Here is a 15,495-nt window from a genome sequence, read left to right on the forward strand (position 1 = left end):
TACACAAGGCATGTATATAATAAGATTCAAAACATATGCACAAATTAAAAATGAGCTAATACCTTTTAAAAACAAATTTTTACTCTCCTAGAAAAATAGAAATTGCTGCTTTGAAAGTCACTAAAGTGCAATATCAATTATTAAAGCAATACAAATCCCATAATTAGAAGTTAAATACACAATTTTCAAGTATCATCTCTCGCCACCATGAAAATTAGCAGAGCTCATAAAATACATGTAAAAATCAGAACATTTTAGATTGCTTTTCAAATTCGATAAGACGTGACATTTCAGCATCCAGCGGGAGAGACCACGTACAATATAAACATGCCATTAAGGAAAGGGAATGGGTGGGAAAAAATACAGCAAATATCTTGGGTTTTTAATGGTGAGCAAAAGAAATTGAGCCTATTATTGATGATCCACCCTTCAAGAAATTAATTCAAATGGCCAAAGCCCTTTTTATTCTGCATTAATTTTTCGCCAACACCTTCTCCCTCCCCCCCCCAAAATGAAACCTGCCAAAGCCTCCATTACACAATGGCAAGAGCCTTGCACTGGTGACCTCCAACCAGCTGCATTCACTTTCAGAACATCTCTCTCGGCAGGAAATCTAAAGGCCTTTTAGTTAGCAAGCTAGTGTGCATTCAGAAGGAGTAACTGCAGGAAGAGCCCAATGTGCTTTGTTTCTCTGGCCTTTCTTCACAGAAAGATTAATCATCTGTGAAATGGAAACGGCAAACAGCAAGTGACACAAACTGAACCCTTCAAGCCTTTCCTCATCAGTTTTGTGGTCGTGAATCCGAAAGCTGCGTGTGGCACGGTTCTCCTTACAGGCAGGTGTTAATAAAAGGCTCTTGGGTCTGAAAGGTCAAACTCGGCTCTTCTAGGAGTAGTACATTTTAGAGTCGCCTATTTTTTGTTGTAGATAATTTATGATCATGCTTTAAATAATGCAACTTTTAGGTTATAATTGATGCAACTGAAAATTAAGAACTTTAAAATACAAGGAAGCATTCCCTAAACCGTTGGGCATACAACCTTTTTGCGCTTAATGCTATGCGGTTGAAGTACATTTATAAACAACCACAAATAACATCAGTATTTACTACAGTCTTTTCTAGTCTTGCAGTTGCTTTAGTGGGGGGGAAAAAAAAAGAAAAGAAAAAGCTCTTCTAAATCTTCAGATCCTGATTTGAAACCCTCCAGGAACAGGACTCCCCACAGATTTTAACAAGGAAGGGGCAAGCTAAAACTTTTAATGAAATCTAACATGTTCTGCCTAAGAATAATCACTTTTACTCTCCTATAACTGAATTTCACTCATAAATGTTTAAAAGTGGCTAATATAACACCATTTCCTACAAGGAGAAGATCAAAGTGCTATATTACAAATGCATTATGATTAAAAAAGCACTGTGCAGCTTTGCTATTAACTGTTCTTTAAACCCTAAAAGGCTTCCCATAGATCTCACTTGGCACTGCATATACAACCTTTGACAAGTAATGTAGACCATTTTTATTCATTGCCTAAAATTGTAGGCAATTATGTGCGTCACACTGGCCACCTGCAAATTCTGAATGCCTGCTCCAGTTGTCAGAGCAAAAAACTAATGTCGGAGGGGATTAATCTAGGGGGAGAGAGTCCTCTTTAATGGCTCCAGCAGGTGAAATGGCCCAGCTGGTTACTATGATGAGTGGCCAGAACAGCTTATGTAGAGACATGCAACAAGACTACACATAAAGAAGAAAACAGTGGTACCATCTTATCTTTAACCCTATGTGCTTTATATTTTTTAATTAATCAGTATAAACAAGATAAGGGAAGCAACTCTACCAATAGGCACTTTTTATTTAAGATCTTTATCCTCAGCTTTTGTTTAAATAGACACACAAAAATCAACATAATCTCCAAGACTCCTGTTCAGCAGTGAAGGAATTCCAATTACACACTATTTCAGGTTTTAAACCAATTCTGCAGGCACCTACCACATGGCTTTCAGCTTTACAGTTCCTCCCCATAGCAATGCATTATTGCAGATAAATTGGAGACAATAAAAAATTGACAGATAAAACATTACAGCACAAGTTATCAAAAGCCAATCTTTCAGGCTTAAGCAGCAATGAAATGTTTTTTAACCATACTGTATGGGTAGCTACATAACACAGACCTCCAGAAAATTTCAAGCATCAACACAGCAAATAAAGTTTGCTCTTTCTAAAGCCTATCTAAGCACATAGTTGCCAATCAGAACTTCTCTTCCACATTCACCTATTACCTTTCAGTAACACACTGAAACCCATTTTGGCCCAGACCTAATACTTCAGAGGTCTCATTTAGGTACCTGACTTGATGCTGTTTTCAACTGCTGTTCTAAAGGAGTAATTACATGGCTAGCTTCTGCAGGGAAGGCTGACCAACAACCGGATATGCTGGGGAGAACAGACAGCTGTGTACTTGCAATTTCATTTTGGTTTTACAGAGAAAGTGGCAAGTATTGGAAAACTTCCTTTAGATAAAAGGATGGAAACTTACAGGCAAATACACCATTTATGTCTGAAGCTGGTGTGGCAGTAAGACACGAAGAAAAAAATTTGGAAATAATTATTCAAAATCAAATTTTCTTTGATGGACTACCATGCAGAATGTAAGGCAGACAATCTAGAAATGAAAAAAGGGACAGATGAACTCAGATTCCCCCACATCAATGACGGTGTCCCATTTAAATGAGATTTACTATGATCCCTTAAACAGAAATCATTAAATACTAATGACAATATGAGGAAAGCAACTATTCCCACGTATTTCTTTTCACTCAGCTGACTCAATACTCTAAACAAACACACAAAAAAGCAAAAAGCACATTTTCAGGTTATATCTCATATAGCACCATTTTTAGTTTTATTAATTGCTTCTGTTTAGGCCTGGTGAGAGTATGAACTGACCTTTTAATCTTCACTATCACTGTAACAATCATTTAAGCACATTTAATCACTACTCTAGTTAACTCCGAGATGCTTAATAACAGAATACAGAGCTATGATCCACTTTGTTTCGTTAGATCTGGCCTCCCCAGTTGCACACTTTGAGGTCAATCTGTCACCAGCAGAATGATCCACTTCTTTGACAAGAGGGGTATTCTTGTTCTGTTTTTCACCTAGCAACATTACAGTAAGCACCATTTAAAAAGCTGCCAAAAACCCCTCCAAAATCCAATTTATTTACAATTGCCAAGGCTATGAAATACAACAAACTTCATGAATATCAAATACCACTGTTTTAAACACCAGTTGATTTCTGACTATATCCTTGGCAATATATTTAGCACATTTGAACACTTAGTATATTTAGCCATTTATGCAATACAGTGATTTTAATTTATGTCCTGCTCTCATTTTCCAAAGGTGGCAAGTAGTCAACCTACAAATGTTAAGCAGGACTTTAACAATAAGTCCTAACAGTATAAAATATTAGAATATATCTCTATATAGAAATATATTTAAATTGCATTTAGGAGATTTATCAAGACATGCTCATGAGACACTACTGTGTATAAAAATGTGCATACATTAATAAACTCTCTGGATGGATGATAGTAATAACGTGTGCCAATGCCAAATTCTTCTCAGAGCATGAGGGACTAAACTGAAGCTTGGAAAACTCACTTGCCTACTTGGCATCAGAGAATTGTGAGCTTTTTGTTATAAATTAGCAGGGCATGTAATTAACTTCCGCAAATTTAATAAAGTAGTAAGCAGTTGTGAGGATTATCACTTCACACTTCAAAGTGCAAGTGAATTCTCCGTGATCGTGCAGGCAGTGCAAAAGTCTCTGCTACTACAAAGTGTAACTGTGAATACAGTAGGCCTTTTTACCCCCACCAAGGGAGATGTTTCTCAGAAGTACAGGGTGTTTCTCAGCACCTTACTCATTCCCTTCAAAATTCCCAAGATGTAATAACTGACCAGCTCCCTGTAAATACTCCAAAAGCAGTTAAATGCTTTTTATTAAAATGTTTCAATTGTCCAAAATTCTATCATTTTCACTGCTCTGCTCCTCAAGAGTTAAGGAATACTTAAGCTACAAGTTGTACCTAAAACATTACCTGTAGCTCTTAACTCCTTCATACAGAAGTTCAACTGTGTAGCATATCAATAATGAAGGTAGTAGTGTATAATTAATATATTCAGACTTCCCTAAGGAATCTGTCTCAGTGATGTAGGGTATTTAATTCAAAAAACGCTGCATACACTAAATGGAGGCAACATCACCTAACCAGTAGGTCTCAGAATGTAACTGTAAATAGGAAATCCAAAGAGTACATTTCTGGTGGCACTCCAAACAAATTATTTGCATTTTGCTAGTTATCATCTATCATCTTTCATCAACAGCCTAAAAAAGACCACATTAATGACACTGATTCTAAGAATAGTAAATTACTAACAACATGAATCATGTGTGTAGTGACCAGAACTGCTAGACAGATTTAGTGAAAGCAAACAATGTTTTTCAATACAATGAATTCCAGCTCATACACTGGCTGAGAGGAGGACAAGGGAGGGTGGATACAGTATTTATCAGGTAGAGGACTTCCCCCATGCACAAGTCACTGAGAAGACTTGAGGGCCACAAGCAAATGAACTGTACTGTAACTAGAAGACTAGCCTATTTATATACTCAAAGACTGTATTAATGTCCGATGTGAATAATTCTACACTCATCTCTGTTGAAATACTGAAAAAATGGAAGAAAAATAAGAGGTTTTGAAAAAGTGCTTATACGTGAAGACTCAGTGTGCTTAAATCTTATGCTTTTATTCTACTGCATTTCACATACATAAAATAAACAAAAAACTCACATAGTACAGGTGTTTTCACACTAGCATAGTAGAAATCAAATGGCTGAAATTTGAAACTTGACAAATACAGACTAAAGCTGTGTCTTAATTCTAAACAGTAAAGATAATTAATCACTGGCACAGCTTATGCAAGTTACAATAATTTATCTCTAGCTAGAAAATATTTAAATAAAGGTTAATTTTTTTCCCCTAAGATACATTCTATTTTAACCACAATTGTGAGTATTAAACTGGGATACCCAAGAGATCAAACTAGACAATAATTAGTATTCCATCTGGCCTTCAAAATAGCTATGGTGTTTTCCTAGATACAGACAGAGAACTATATGTGCTGTTTGAGGTAAAGAGTACTGATAACTAGTTTAACTGTGCTGCACCAAACCCAATTTATTGTGCACACACCAATTTCCTTGTTAATCCAAGGTGCACTGTGCGCACTGTGCCCACAGTCCTTCCATTCACGGCTTTCCTTGGAAATCTTTTTCAGTTCTATTTAGCACAGCCTCAGCTCTCTGCTTTTCCTGGAGGTTTTCTGGCAGTTTAAAAGAGTGAGGTTGAAGTGACAAAGTAAGAATTTATTGTAAAAACAATGTTTAGAAACAGTGGTATTTTTAAAGGACAATTAAGACAAATTTTGCAGTTTGAAAAAAAAAAAGGCTAGATCGTGTTTTTCAATTGTGTTAAGTGCTTAAATAAGCTGTAGCAGCTGGGTGCAAGAAAGAGAATAAGTCAGGTACTGAATCAACTGGAGTGACAATGAGGTCCTCTGTGGTACAAAACAATGTCTAATCTCTTACAATTCCCTTGCTCACTGACTTTAATAAAAATACAATGAGAGAAGTAATGGATTTAGGACAAGTGTATTATCCTTTCTTCTATTCAATACCTTTTAACAGAGCCTGTACAAGCTGTACATGATGTAAGATTTACTCAGAGCTAGATGCCAATAATGTTTATGAACCACAGCAAGTACTTTCACCCAAAACATCCTACAAGCATTCCAGGCAATATAATTCATGTCAATAATCCCCAAATTCTCTTGTGTTGGTCATCCTTGTACGTTCTAATCCATTATACAAAGAATGATATAGTCACTTGTAGCTTCTCAAAGAAAAAAGCAGGCCAGAATATGGAAAGCAGTCTACCTATAAGTGATTATTTCTAGCAGTTCAGAAATCGGAACAGGGAAATTGCACTGAAAAGTAAAATGAAACATCTTCCGTAGAGTTCCGCTAAAATTTTCTTACTACATTAGTCCACACACACTTATTTCCAAACAAATCCGTATGTGAATGCCTTTGTTCTAACGTGAACTAAGTCAAATGAAAAAGATTTATTGTTCAGAATACAGCTATTCATATATGGAGTTATTTTGGCTTATGTATATACTATTTAAAAATTACACCATGGTTTGGACCTAGACAAAACCAGACACACATTATTCACAAAAGTACTGTTCAAATCTACACAGAAAAGATCAGCCTTGACAGAAAGTATTTAAGTATTGACTTCTTTTTGTCTGCTGATAATACCAAAAGAAATCCAAATGTGTATTTACACACTATGTACTTTAAGTCAGGCTTTACTACCGATTAATTCACAAACATCTGCCATGAATATTTTCCTGTTACATTCAAAATGTTCTCCAGAATGAACTTTAATTTCCTCTAAATACCACATTAAGCATGGTAAATGGTCCACTAAAGATTTTAGGCATAATTACATGTGTTAAGAATATAAATATTTTCTTGATTCCCTGTGATTTAACATTTAAGTTACTAATTGTAACAGCCATCAGTATGTCAACAGTGTACGTGTATGCTGCTCCTTTCCTTCTATACCCAGTGGAACAAAAACCGGCCTCTAAAACTCTCCTCACAAAAGGAGGTCAAAGAAACCAGGGGAAAAAAAAAAAAAAAAAAAAGAAAAAAAGAAAACCAAAACCCAAACCCAACAATTCATTGCTGTATTTATCTTCAACTTGGAACAAAAGAAAGGTGAAGATTCCCAACTGACATCATCAGTTAGAGGAAATAAAAGTTCATCCATCCGTGAGAACTCCAGCAAGCTCTTGCAGCACAAGGTCAGCAAATTCTGCTTGGCGCCATCCCATTCATCAGAACATTGCAGCAAGGCAAGATTTTCACTCTGTTTCCACCTACTATATTTTGGTAACGAGAAGAAACTGAATCTACCAGCTCTCTGCTCTTCGTGAAGTATCTCCCACACTGTATCAGTAATTTTAAATGAACAAGAAAACATCTTTCAAACAGTTACTGTATTACCAGGACAGGACCAATTCGTTAAATGGAAGGGAGGAGGAAGGGATTAATGCTGCTTAAAACATCATTAGGAAGATTTTGCTTTCCTCTTCATAGTAGATAGATGCCAACCGATGCTTATACTCTATGCCTATGTCGTTGCATCAATTATTAATTCATCGCTCATTGCAGTAACAAAGCTTGATGCCTTTCTTACAAGTTAAACAGGCACTAGATGGTTCTGGTACTATTACATTAAAAAGGAGTCTCTAACTGTTCTTTTCATAATTGCAATTACTTTTGCTCTTACAAAATGTGTTTGACTTGAAAAACTAATCTTACTTTAAAACTGACAGACTCTAACAATGGAATTTAGCTATCTCGCAGGACTTATAAAAGCACCCCTTTCAACTGGAAACTGACTATTCAAATGCAGTGAACATTGATTCTGACCTAAAGTTTTGTTTTCATATCACTAACATCAACAATCTGCATGAACTCAACTATAAATAATATTCTTGTGGTCAGATATATAAACCACAATATTATTACCATACAGAATTATCCTGTGCTGGAATTCAAGATTCAGTGCACTAACAAAGGGCTGAAGGAATAGCTATCTACTGCAGACAGTCAGTCTCTAGGGACTAGAACTGAATCACGTGGGAAGGGTAATGAAAAAGAATCATACAAAACACTGTATTAACTTGAAGACTTCTGTCTCAAGGACTGAAAATCCCACAAATTAAAAAACAGATACTTGTTTTAAAAGTTTCAAAATTTGTACATTCTGATCTATAAATTCGTACATATTGAAATTTTACTTTACAATCTCCTGGTACCCAAAATGGCAGATAAATAATAAGCTAATAATAAAGTTTATCTCAGTATCTTTCTCCTGTCTCTGAAGATACCAGCACCAGACAGATTTAAAATATAAAATCAAAATTACTCTGATTGCTTTCTGAAATTACATTTGTGCTGTTTCAATACATGCAAATAACAGGGGTATTTTTATTCTATAATATCTCTTTACAAAGTTATAGCCAAACTAATATTTAAAGGTATACTGAGTCTGAAAGAATAGTACCCTTAGTAAAAGCACACTCATTTCCAAGAAGGCAGTGAGAACACTTGCAAAACAGACAAAAATATACATGTAAAGGAAGCTATTCCAAGCCTATGTCAACATCACATGTTGCTGATCTTGGACCATATTGTGCCATTGATTTTTAAGTAGAACTTGTAACTTATTTCATTGATGGCTCCTTAACAGCAGTTGGCTATTTTATTTCTGCTGACAGAGGATTGAGAAATCAATTCTCTGAGAGACAGGATGAACAGTTACCACGGTATTCAACTGCAAAGCCAGGTCACTGCACAAAGGTGAACTTACCAACTGTATGCAATATGGGCTTACACTAAGGAAAAATGATAATTAACAAGTTAGAATACAGGTGTGAGAAGGCAGGCAATCAAATACAAATCTCAGGTTTAACAACTGTTGACTGATACAGACTGACAATATCCTTTTTTCTCCTCCTAAACTTTCTGCAGATTTCAGACTATCAAGCTACCGTTGTGGAGGCTTACCGATAAAGAGAATCTTCTAAAGCAGACAATTCATATTTTGTGAAATAAAAAGAATGACTTCTACTTTCAGTTAGGTTCCATGAAACACACAGTGAAATCCCCTTTGATGCCAACAATAAGTTTACACAGGTCACATGGAGTTTATAGCCTCTCTGAAATCAGTAACTCTTCCTTAGCTTTCATATTAAGGTTATTTGTTATATTCATCAAACTACCAAAGGAAAACCATACGTGACTAAGATCTGTATAACTTCCTTTCTTTCCTCATCTCCTCCTTCTTTCCCTAACCTTATAAAGTGTTCTGCCTCAACAGATCTCAAAGTGCTCTCAAAAAACGTGGAAAGAAACAAAAAAATGCAATTCAAGTGCTAGATGTTTTAGTTCACCAGTTGAAAGCAAGCCAGTGAAAGGGTCTGAAAGCAATATAGGTAAGAAAGCTTGCAATATCTTTATCTGAATGAACCACAGAACTTGCTCAACTCTCAACCAGTTAAACTCTTAAATTCTCAAGTGTCTTTACCCTAAATTACTCCCAAAAGGATGGGAAAAGGAAAACAAAGAGAAACACTAAAATTTTAACATTGTGGCTTAAAAACAAACAAAGAAACAAATCAAAACCAAAGCAACCTACAAACTCAAGTTTTTTCCCTTGTAACCTCCTAGTTTTCCTGGAAGGGAAAATGACTGGGAACACTCAGCACAGATAAGAGCCACTTGTTGCACACCTCCGCTATGGAAAGAACAGAATATTAGCAATGGCTATGTATTATACTGGTAAATAACTTAAAAAGGCAAATCCTCAGAAGCTCTCTCCCAGCCTCTCCCTCCCCCCACACTTTTTTGAAGACAAGCTGTTTGAAAAAAAAAAAAAAAAAAAGTATTAATTCCAGTCTATACTGTCTCTTAATGACTCTTCTGCACTGGAAAGAGGAAGGCTTAACAGTAGTTACAAGCTGCATGGAAACAACACCACAAATTGTGCCAGGCAGGGAACTCTGTGCCCAACAAGCTAACTGCAAAATGCAACATTCAGGAAGTGCAGAATGATCAAACAGCCAAAATACGCTCCTAACATTTGGCTATTGCTTTAGGGAGACATCTTTAACTTTTCTCCACCAGTCCCATATGGTTTCTCTCCTAGACCCAGAAGCCATTTACTGCAGTTAATCATGCAGCTTACTATATAAATGCAACCATAGGCCTTCTCTGCAACACAAAACATCAAAGGAAAAGAGGCAAAGCAAACTGCCCAGGAGTGCCTCACAACCCAGTGGCTGAACATCTAAATAAACCCTTCTAGTGGCTGGAAAAGCCCAAAAATTGCTGTTACAATCTTACAACTACACAAATCTACTTGTAGAAGAAGCTGTGTAACTAGGCCTAAGGATTGATTTACCAGGAAAAGAAAAGTAACCAGGCAGAGCTTTCACAGACCTTTACCATCGAAAAAAGGCAATTTTACTAAGGTCTATTGTCTACCTTACAATTCAAGCATACAAGTCAGAAAGGAAGACAAGCAAGAAGGTCCAAGATCAGCAGGGCTCACAGACGTGATGCCCCACAGCACTTCCCTGAAGAGATTCCATAGCGACTGTAAATCCTACATGCAGCCTTTATCTCAAGGGGAGCATTAATTTGTGCTTCCCTACTCTGTTCAGCCACCCCTTTCCATGAAACAAAGGGATTTAATGCCTTTGAAATCTCTACTGTTGTTGACAAACTCGGCTGAGACTGGTCAAGTGTAACAGCTGTTACTGAGAACAGAACTGGTGGAACAACATGACTTCAAGAACCTGGTGTTTTCTGGGCATGTGTTCATAAAGAAAGAATTAAAAAAACAAGGAATGATGGGAAGTGTAAGTTACAAACACAGGATGACAAAGTCTGTCTGACAGGTGAACTACAGATGAAGTAATAGGAGACTAAAGGAAGAGGCAAAGAGAATGTTGAGAAACTGAAGCTGGTTAAAGACAGATTAGTATCGCAGATTTTTAAAGTTTTCTTTAATTAATTTAAATTGCAGTTCTAGATTTGAGGTTTTTATTTACTGCCTCCCTTGATTTGAGAATAATCTGACATTTTCTGTTTTCAAACACATACCAGCTTCCTGTAGCTAAAAAATAAGAGCAGCTCTATCATACAACAGTAATTGTACCTGCCACCCATTACAGTTACATGATGACTATTAAGAATTTTATTTAAAGCACACTTCAGTTTTTTCTTTCTGCAATCACAAAAGTCCTGACTTCTTCCTTAGCACAGGAAGAACATAAAGGGTATATAACACAAAACCTTTGAAGTACACTCAAAAACTGGACAAGAACAACTCCATCATGAAGAGCCGAGCAAAGCTGTTTCCAAAGACAGCCACACAAGAAGTAAGCGAGACGAGCTGAAGACCAGGGCAGAACAGCATCACAACACTCCTCATTTTCATCACCTCATACCAATGTACAATTTAGCCTTAGGCTGAACTTTGAATTCGCTACAGACAGGATTTTTGCTTGCCTCTTTCTTTAAGATGCATTAAAAGGTGAAAGACTGTGTGGATGCTATTTGAATCTGTAGGCATAAGCTGCACTGTTCCTCTAAGCGAGTGCCATCTTCTGTAAAAGGTAAAAATCACTGCCCACATGTACCCAAGGCTGGACTGAATCATGTCAAATAAGACCTTAAATGAAGCATACCTGCTTCTCTTTCTGGGCTTACATGAAAGCCTTCAAATCATTCAACAACAGCTATTTTTTCTGGCTTAGACCAATCAGGGAATAAAATACTTTTCAAGCCTGATAAAGACTAGTTCTTTATCAACAGAAGCTACCAAAGAAGTGCCTTTTAACACTGTATCATGAAGATGAACATTGGAGAGGGACGTTCACTTGCAGTTCCTATTCACTTCCAAACACTAGGTAGGGCCAACAAATTTCATTGCACTTTAATGCTTGCAAACTGAAACACCAGCACTGATATGACCATGTTTTTCTTACTACTTGTTATCTAAAAAGCCATGGGAGAAAACAGTATTTTTTACTACTGACGTGTTAAGCATAGAGTCTATTTCCATATTGCGACATGGCTGTAATAATTAGAGAATGTGCTTTATATGCCACCTGAAATATTTATAGAAGATTAATGAAATAAAGAAAAATTAATAACTAGACTACTAGCAAAATGTAGCAGACTCAAAAGTCAAGTGGCAGTAAAGTAATAATTTACAAAAATATACTTTGAAGTTGATAATTATTACACATTTCTAATTTACAAAGAAATTTACCACTCTTACCCTGTGATAATTTAAAACCTGCTCATTTAAACAGCTTTCCACAACAACATTCTAAAATTAATTTCAACTAACAGTCTTTAATATGCACTAAAAGACACAAAGTGCAACCGCACCAAGAAAATATATTCACTTGCTGGCTACAGGAGTAGTAGTATCAACACCAGACCAGAACCTAACGGCAAGAAGTGACTGTTGGACTTTGAATTACAACTAAAGACTGATGTAACTTTGACGAAGCACTGACAATTCTTATATAAAGCTGTGTCAGCAAGAAAATAACAGTTATATGTAAAAAATTACAATTAGCTTTATCAGTGAAATCTTACACTGTCAACACAGCAAATAATTCATTCTAGTAATTTTTCAACTCATAATAATACTACTTTAAAATACACATAAAAACAGTAGTAGTGTTTTGTATTATACATGTGGGAGATCAATAACAATACCAAAATTTCAATTGAATACAGAGTACTTAGTGACCTACTTTTATAGGGCATATACTTATACTTACATATTCAGGTTTCAATTTCTTGTCTCCTCCTCTTACAGCTACCTTTTCAAGCTTGTCTATACTTTGCATGATCAGCTCCTCATCTTTAAGTCTAAGTTCCTCATGTATTATTTCAATGTCACGAACAGGATCTACACTTCCTTCAACATGAGTGATATCATCATCTTCAAATGCTCCTAAAACAAAATAACACTTAAATTACATATTAAGGTAAAAAGACAAGAAATATCTATTTACAACACACTATTAAGAGTCACAAGAGTTTGAGATGAAAAAGTAAAGTCAGTAGGTCTGTCATACTACCCATATACAAGCAGCACCTACAGTATTTTACATCATAATGTTTTAGTCTGTTAATTTACACATCAACTCCAGAATCCAAAGCTTTATACAGATACACACAAAGCATAGCACTTCGGCATTTCAGGAGAGCACTTAACACATCTTTAAGTTTTTCTTCTAAGCAGGAACAGGCTAGAGCACTTTCCTGAAAATAGGTACCATTGTATTTAACAGTATCTAACGTACCAGTAGCAAACACAGTAGCTAAATTGAACATCGCAGAACATTTTAATACAAGCAGTAATGACTAAAAGACTCATGGAAAGAAAACCTTACAAATCACCCTGGCAGCCTTCACTGGCTGACCAATTTTCTGCATTAAGGAAAAAAAAGAAGTTCTAGACAAAGAATTCTGAAGTTCTGAACGACTCTTAGTGTTTCCAAGGGAAACAGGGCTTAGAAAAAAAGGCCTGAAATCATCTGGCAGACCTCGTCCCTGTTTCAATCTACTTTATCACTGTGGTTCTGACGGTGATTAGATAATGAACCACTCAGACACACAATTTACACAGCAGCTAATTTCATCGGCCTGATTTGAGGGTATGGTTTTTAGGGGGCCATCAAAGAAGCAGATGAAGGTGCATTTGTCATATATGAGTGACAACCATTCACACTATCTGAACAAAATGGTGCTGGCCCTTATTAGAAACACATGCTATTATCACATATTTAAAGTGCAGTTGAAGCCATAATTTCAAATTGCCAACTGGAAACATAAGGGTAAAACAACCAGATATTACTGAAGCATGTGTGCTGACTTCATGCCCTTCTGAAGACAATCTGGCAACATAATTCAACTAGGATTTAAATTATCAGATAAGCAGCATCACCAAAAAACACCCCCACCCCCAAAATCAATACGTATTTTAAAAATAAAAATATTAACAATTAAAACCAAAACATTGCTTATTCCTGGATCAATTTTCAGAGTATTTGCATGCCTACCCTACATTAAAGATATGTCTGAGAATTCAATCACGAAAATAATTTTGTTTTAATATTACCAAAATGAAAATCAACTGATTTATCTTTTTACACAGGGGGAAAAAAAAAAACCCAAGGCCTTTCTTGTACAAAATATAAGAAAAAGGATAAACTACAAACAGTTCCTTAACTGATATGCAGAAAGTTGAGGTTCTTTGTTGTCATCCATATGTTAAACTTGATCTTTTCTTTTCACTCACTGGTTTTAGCAATAAAGATTTTATATCAAAACACACAGTACACAGGTTTAAAATGTTGTTGACAGTCAAACATCAAAATAATTCACATAAACTTATGAAGTCTTTAAAACAGTGGTTACCAGAAGTTCCCCCCTCTCACATCAGCTGTCTCTCTCCAAAGATCATCAATGAGCTCCCTTCACAGAATCACAGCATGGCAGGGGTTGGAAGGGACCTCTGGGCATCATCTGGTCCAACCCCCCTGCTAAAGCAGGTTCACCTACAGCAGGTCACACAGGATGGCATGCAGATGGGATTTGAGTATCTCCAGAGGAGACTCCACAGCCTCCCTGGGCAGCCTATTCTGTGCTCTATCACCCTCAGAGTAAAGAAGTTTTTCCTCATGTTGAGGCAGAACTTCCTGTGCTCCAGTTTGTGCCCATTGCCCCTTGTCCTGTCACTGGGCACCACTGAAAAGAGTCTGGCCCCATCCTCTTGACACCCGCCCTTTAGATATTTCTAAGTGTTGACAAGGTCCCCTCTCAGTCTTCTCTTCTCCAGGCTAAAGAGCCCCAGGGCTCTCAGCCTTTTCTCATAAGAGAGATGCTCCAGTGCCCTCAACATCTTTGTAGCCTTTCACTGCACTCTCTCCAGTAGTTCCCCATCTCTCTTGAACTGGGGGTCCCAGAACTGGACACAGTGCTCCAGATGTGGCCTCACCAGGGCAGAGCAGAGGGGGAGGAGAACCTCCCTTGACCTGCTGGCCACATTCTTCTTAATGCACCCCAGGACACCACGGGCCTTCTTGGCCGCAAGGGCTCATTGCTGGCTCATGGTTAACTCACTGTCCACGAGAAGTCCCAGGTCCTTCTCCACAGAGCTGCTCTCCAGCAGGTCGACCCCCAGCCTGTACTGGTGCGTGGGCTTATTCCTTCCCAGGTGCAGGACCCTACACTTGCCCTTGTTGAACCCCATTAGGTTTCTCTCTGCCCGACTCTCCTGCCTGTCCAGGTCTCACTGAATGGCAGCACAGCCTTCTGGGGCGTCAGCCACTCCTCCCAGTTTTGTGTCATTAGCAAACTTGCTGAGGGTACACTCTGTCCCTTCATCCAGGTCTTTGATGAGTATGTTGAACAAGACCAGACCCAGGGCCAACCCCTGGGGAAGACCACTAGCCACAGGTCTCCAGCTGGACTCTGCACCACTGACCACAACCCTCTGAGCTCTGTCCTTCAGCCAGTTGTCAATCTACCTCACTGTCCACTGATCTATCCCACACTTCCTAAGATCACCAAGAGGATGTTATGGGAGACAGTGTCAAAAGCCTTGCTGAAGTTGAGGTAGACAACATCCATTAGTCTCCCCTAATCCACCCAGCCAGTCATGTCATCATAGAAGGCTATCAGATTGGTCAAGCATGATTTCCCTTTGGTGAATCCTGTCAACTGCTCCTGATAACCTCCCTTTCCTCCACATGCTT

General features: G+C 37.5%; 1 protein-coding gene across 1 annotated transcript in view; it reads right to left on the bottom strand.

Moving 5' to 3' along the window:
* The window catches only part of OLA1 (Obg like ATPase 1), a 105,570-nt gene that overhangs the window by 41,835 nt on the left and 48,240 nt on the right, over positions 1-15,495 (bottom strand). The window contains exon 5 of the mRNA XM_086465429.1: positions 12,511-12,686. Within this exon, the coding sequence (XP_086321555.1) occupies positions 12,511-12,686 (176 nt within the window). The remainder of the gene's footprint in view (positions 1-12,510; positions 12,687-15,495) is intronic.

This window comes from Leptosomus discolor, chromosome 5 (assembly GCF_034619465.1).
Source record: "Leptosomus discolor isolate bLepDis1 chromosome 5, bLepDis1.hap2, whole genome shotgun sequence".
Lineage (NCBI taxonomy): Eukaryota > Metazoa > Chordata > Aves > Leptosomiformes > Leptosomidae > Leptosomus > Leptosomus discolor.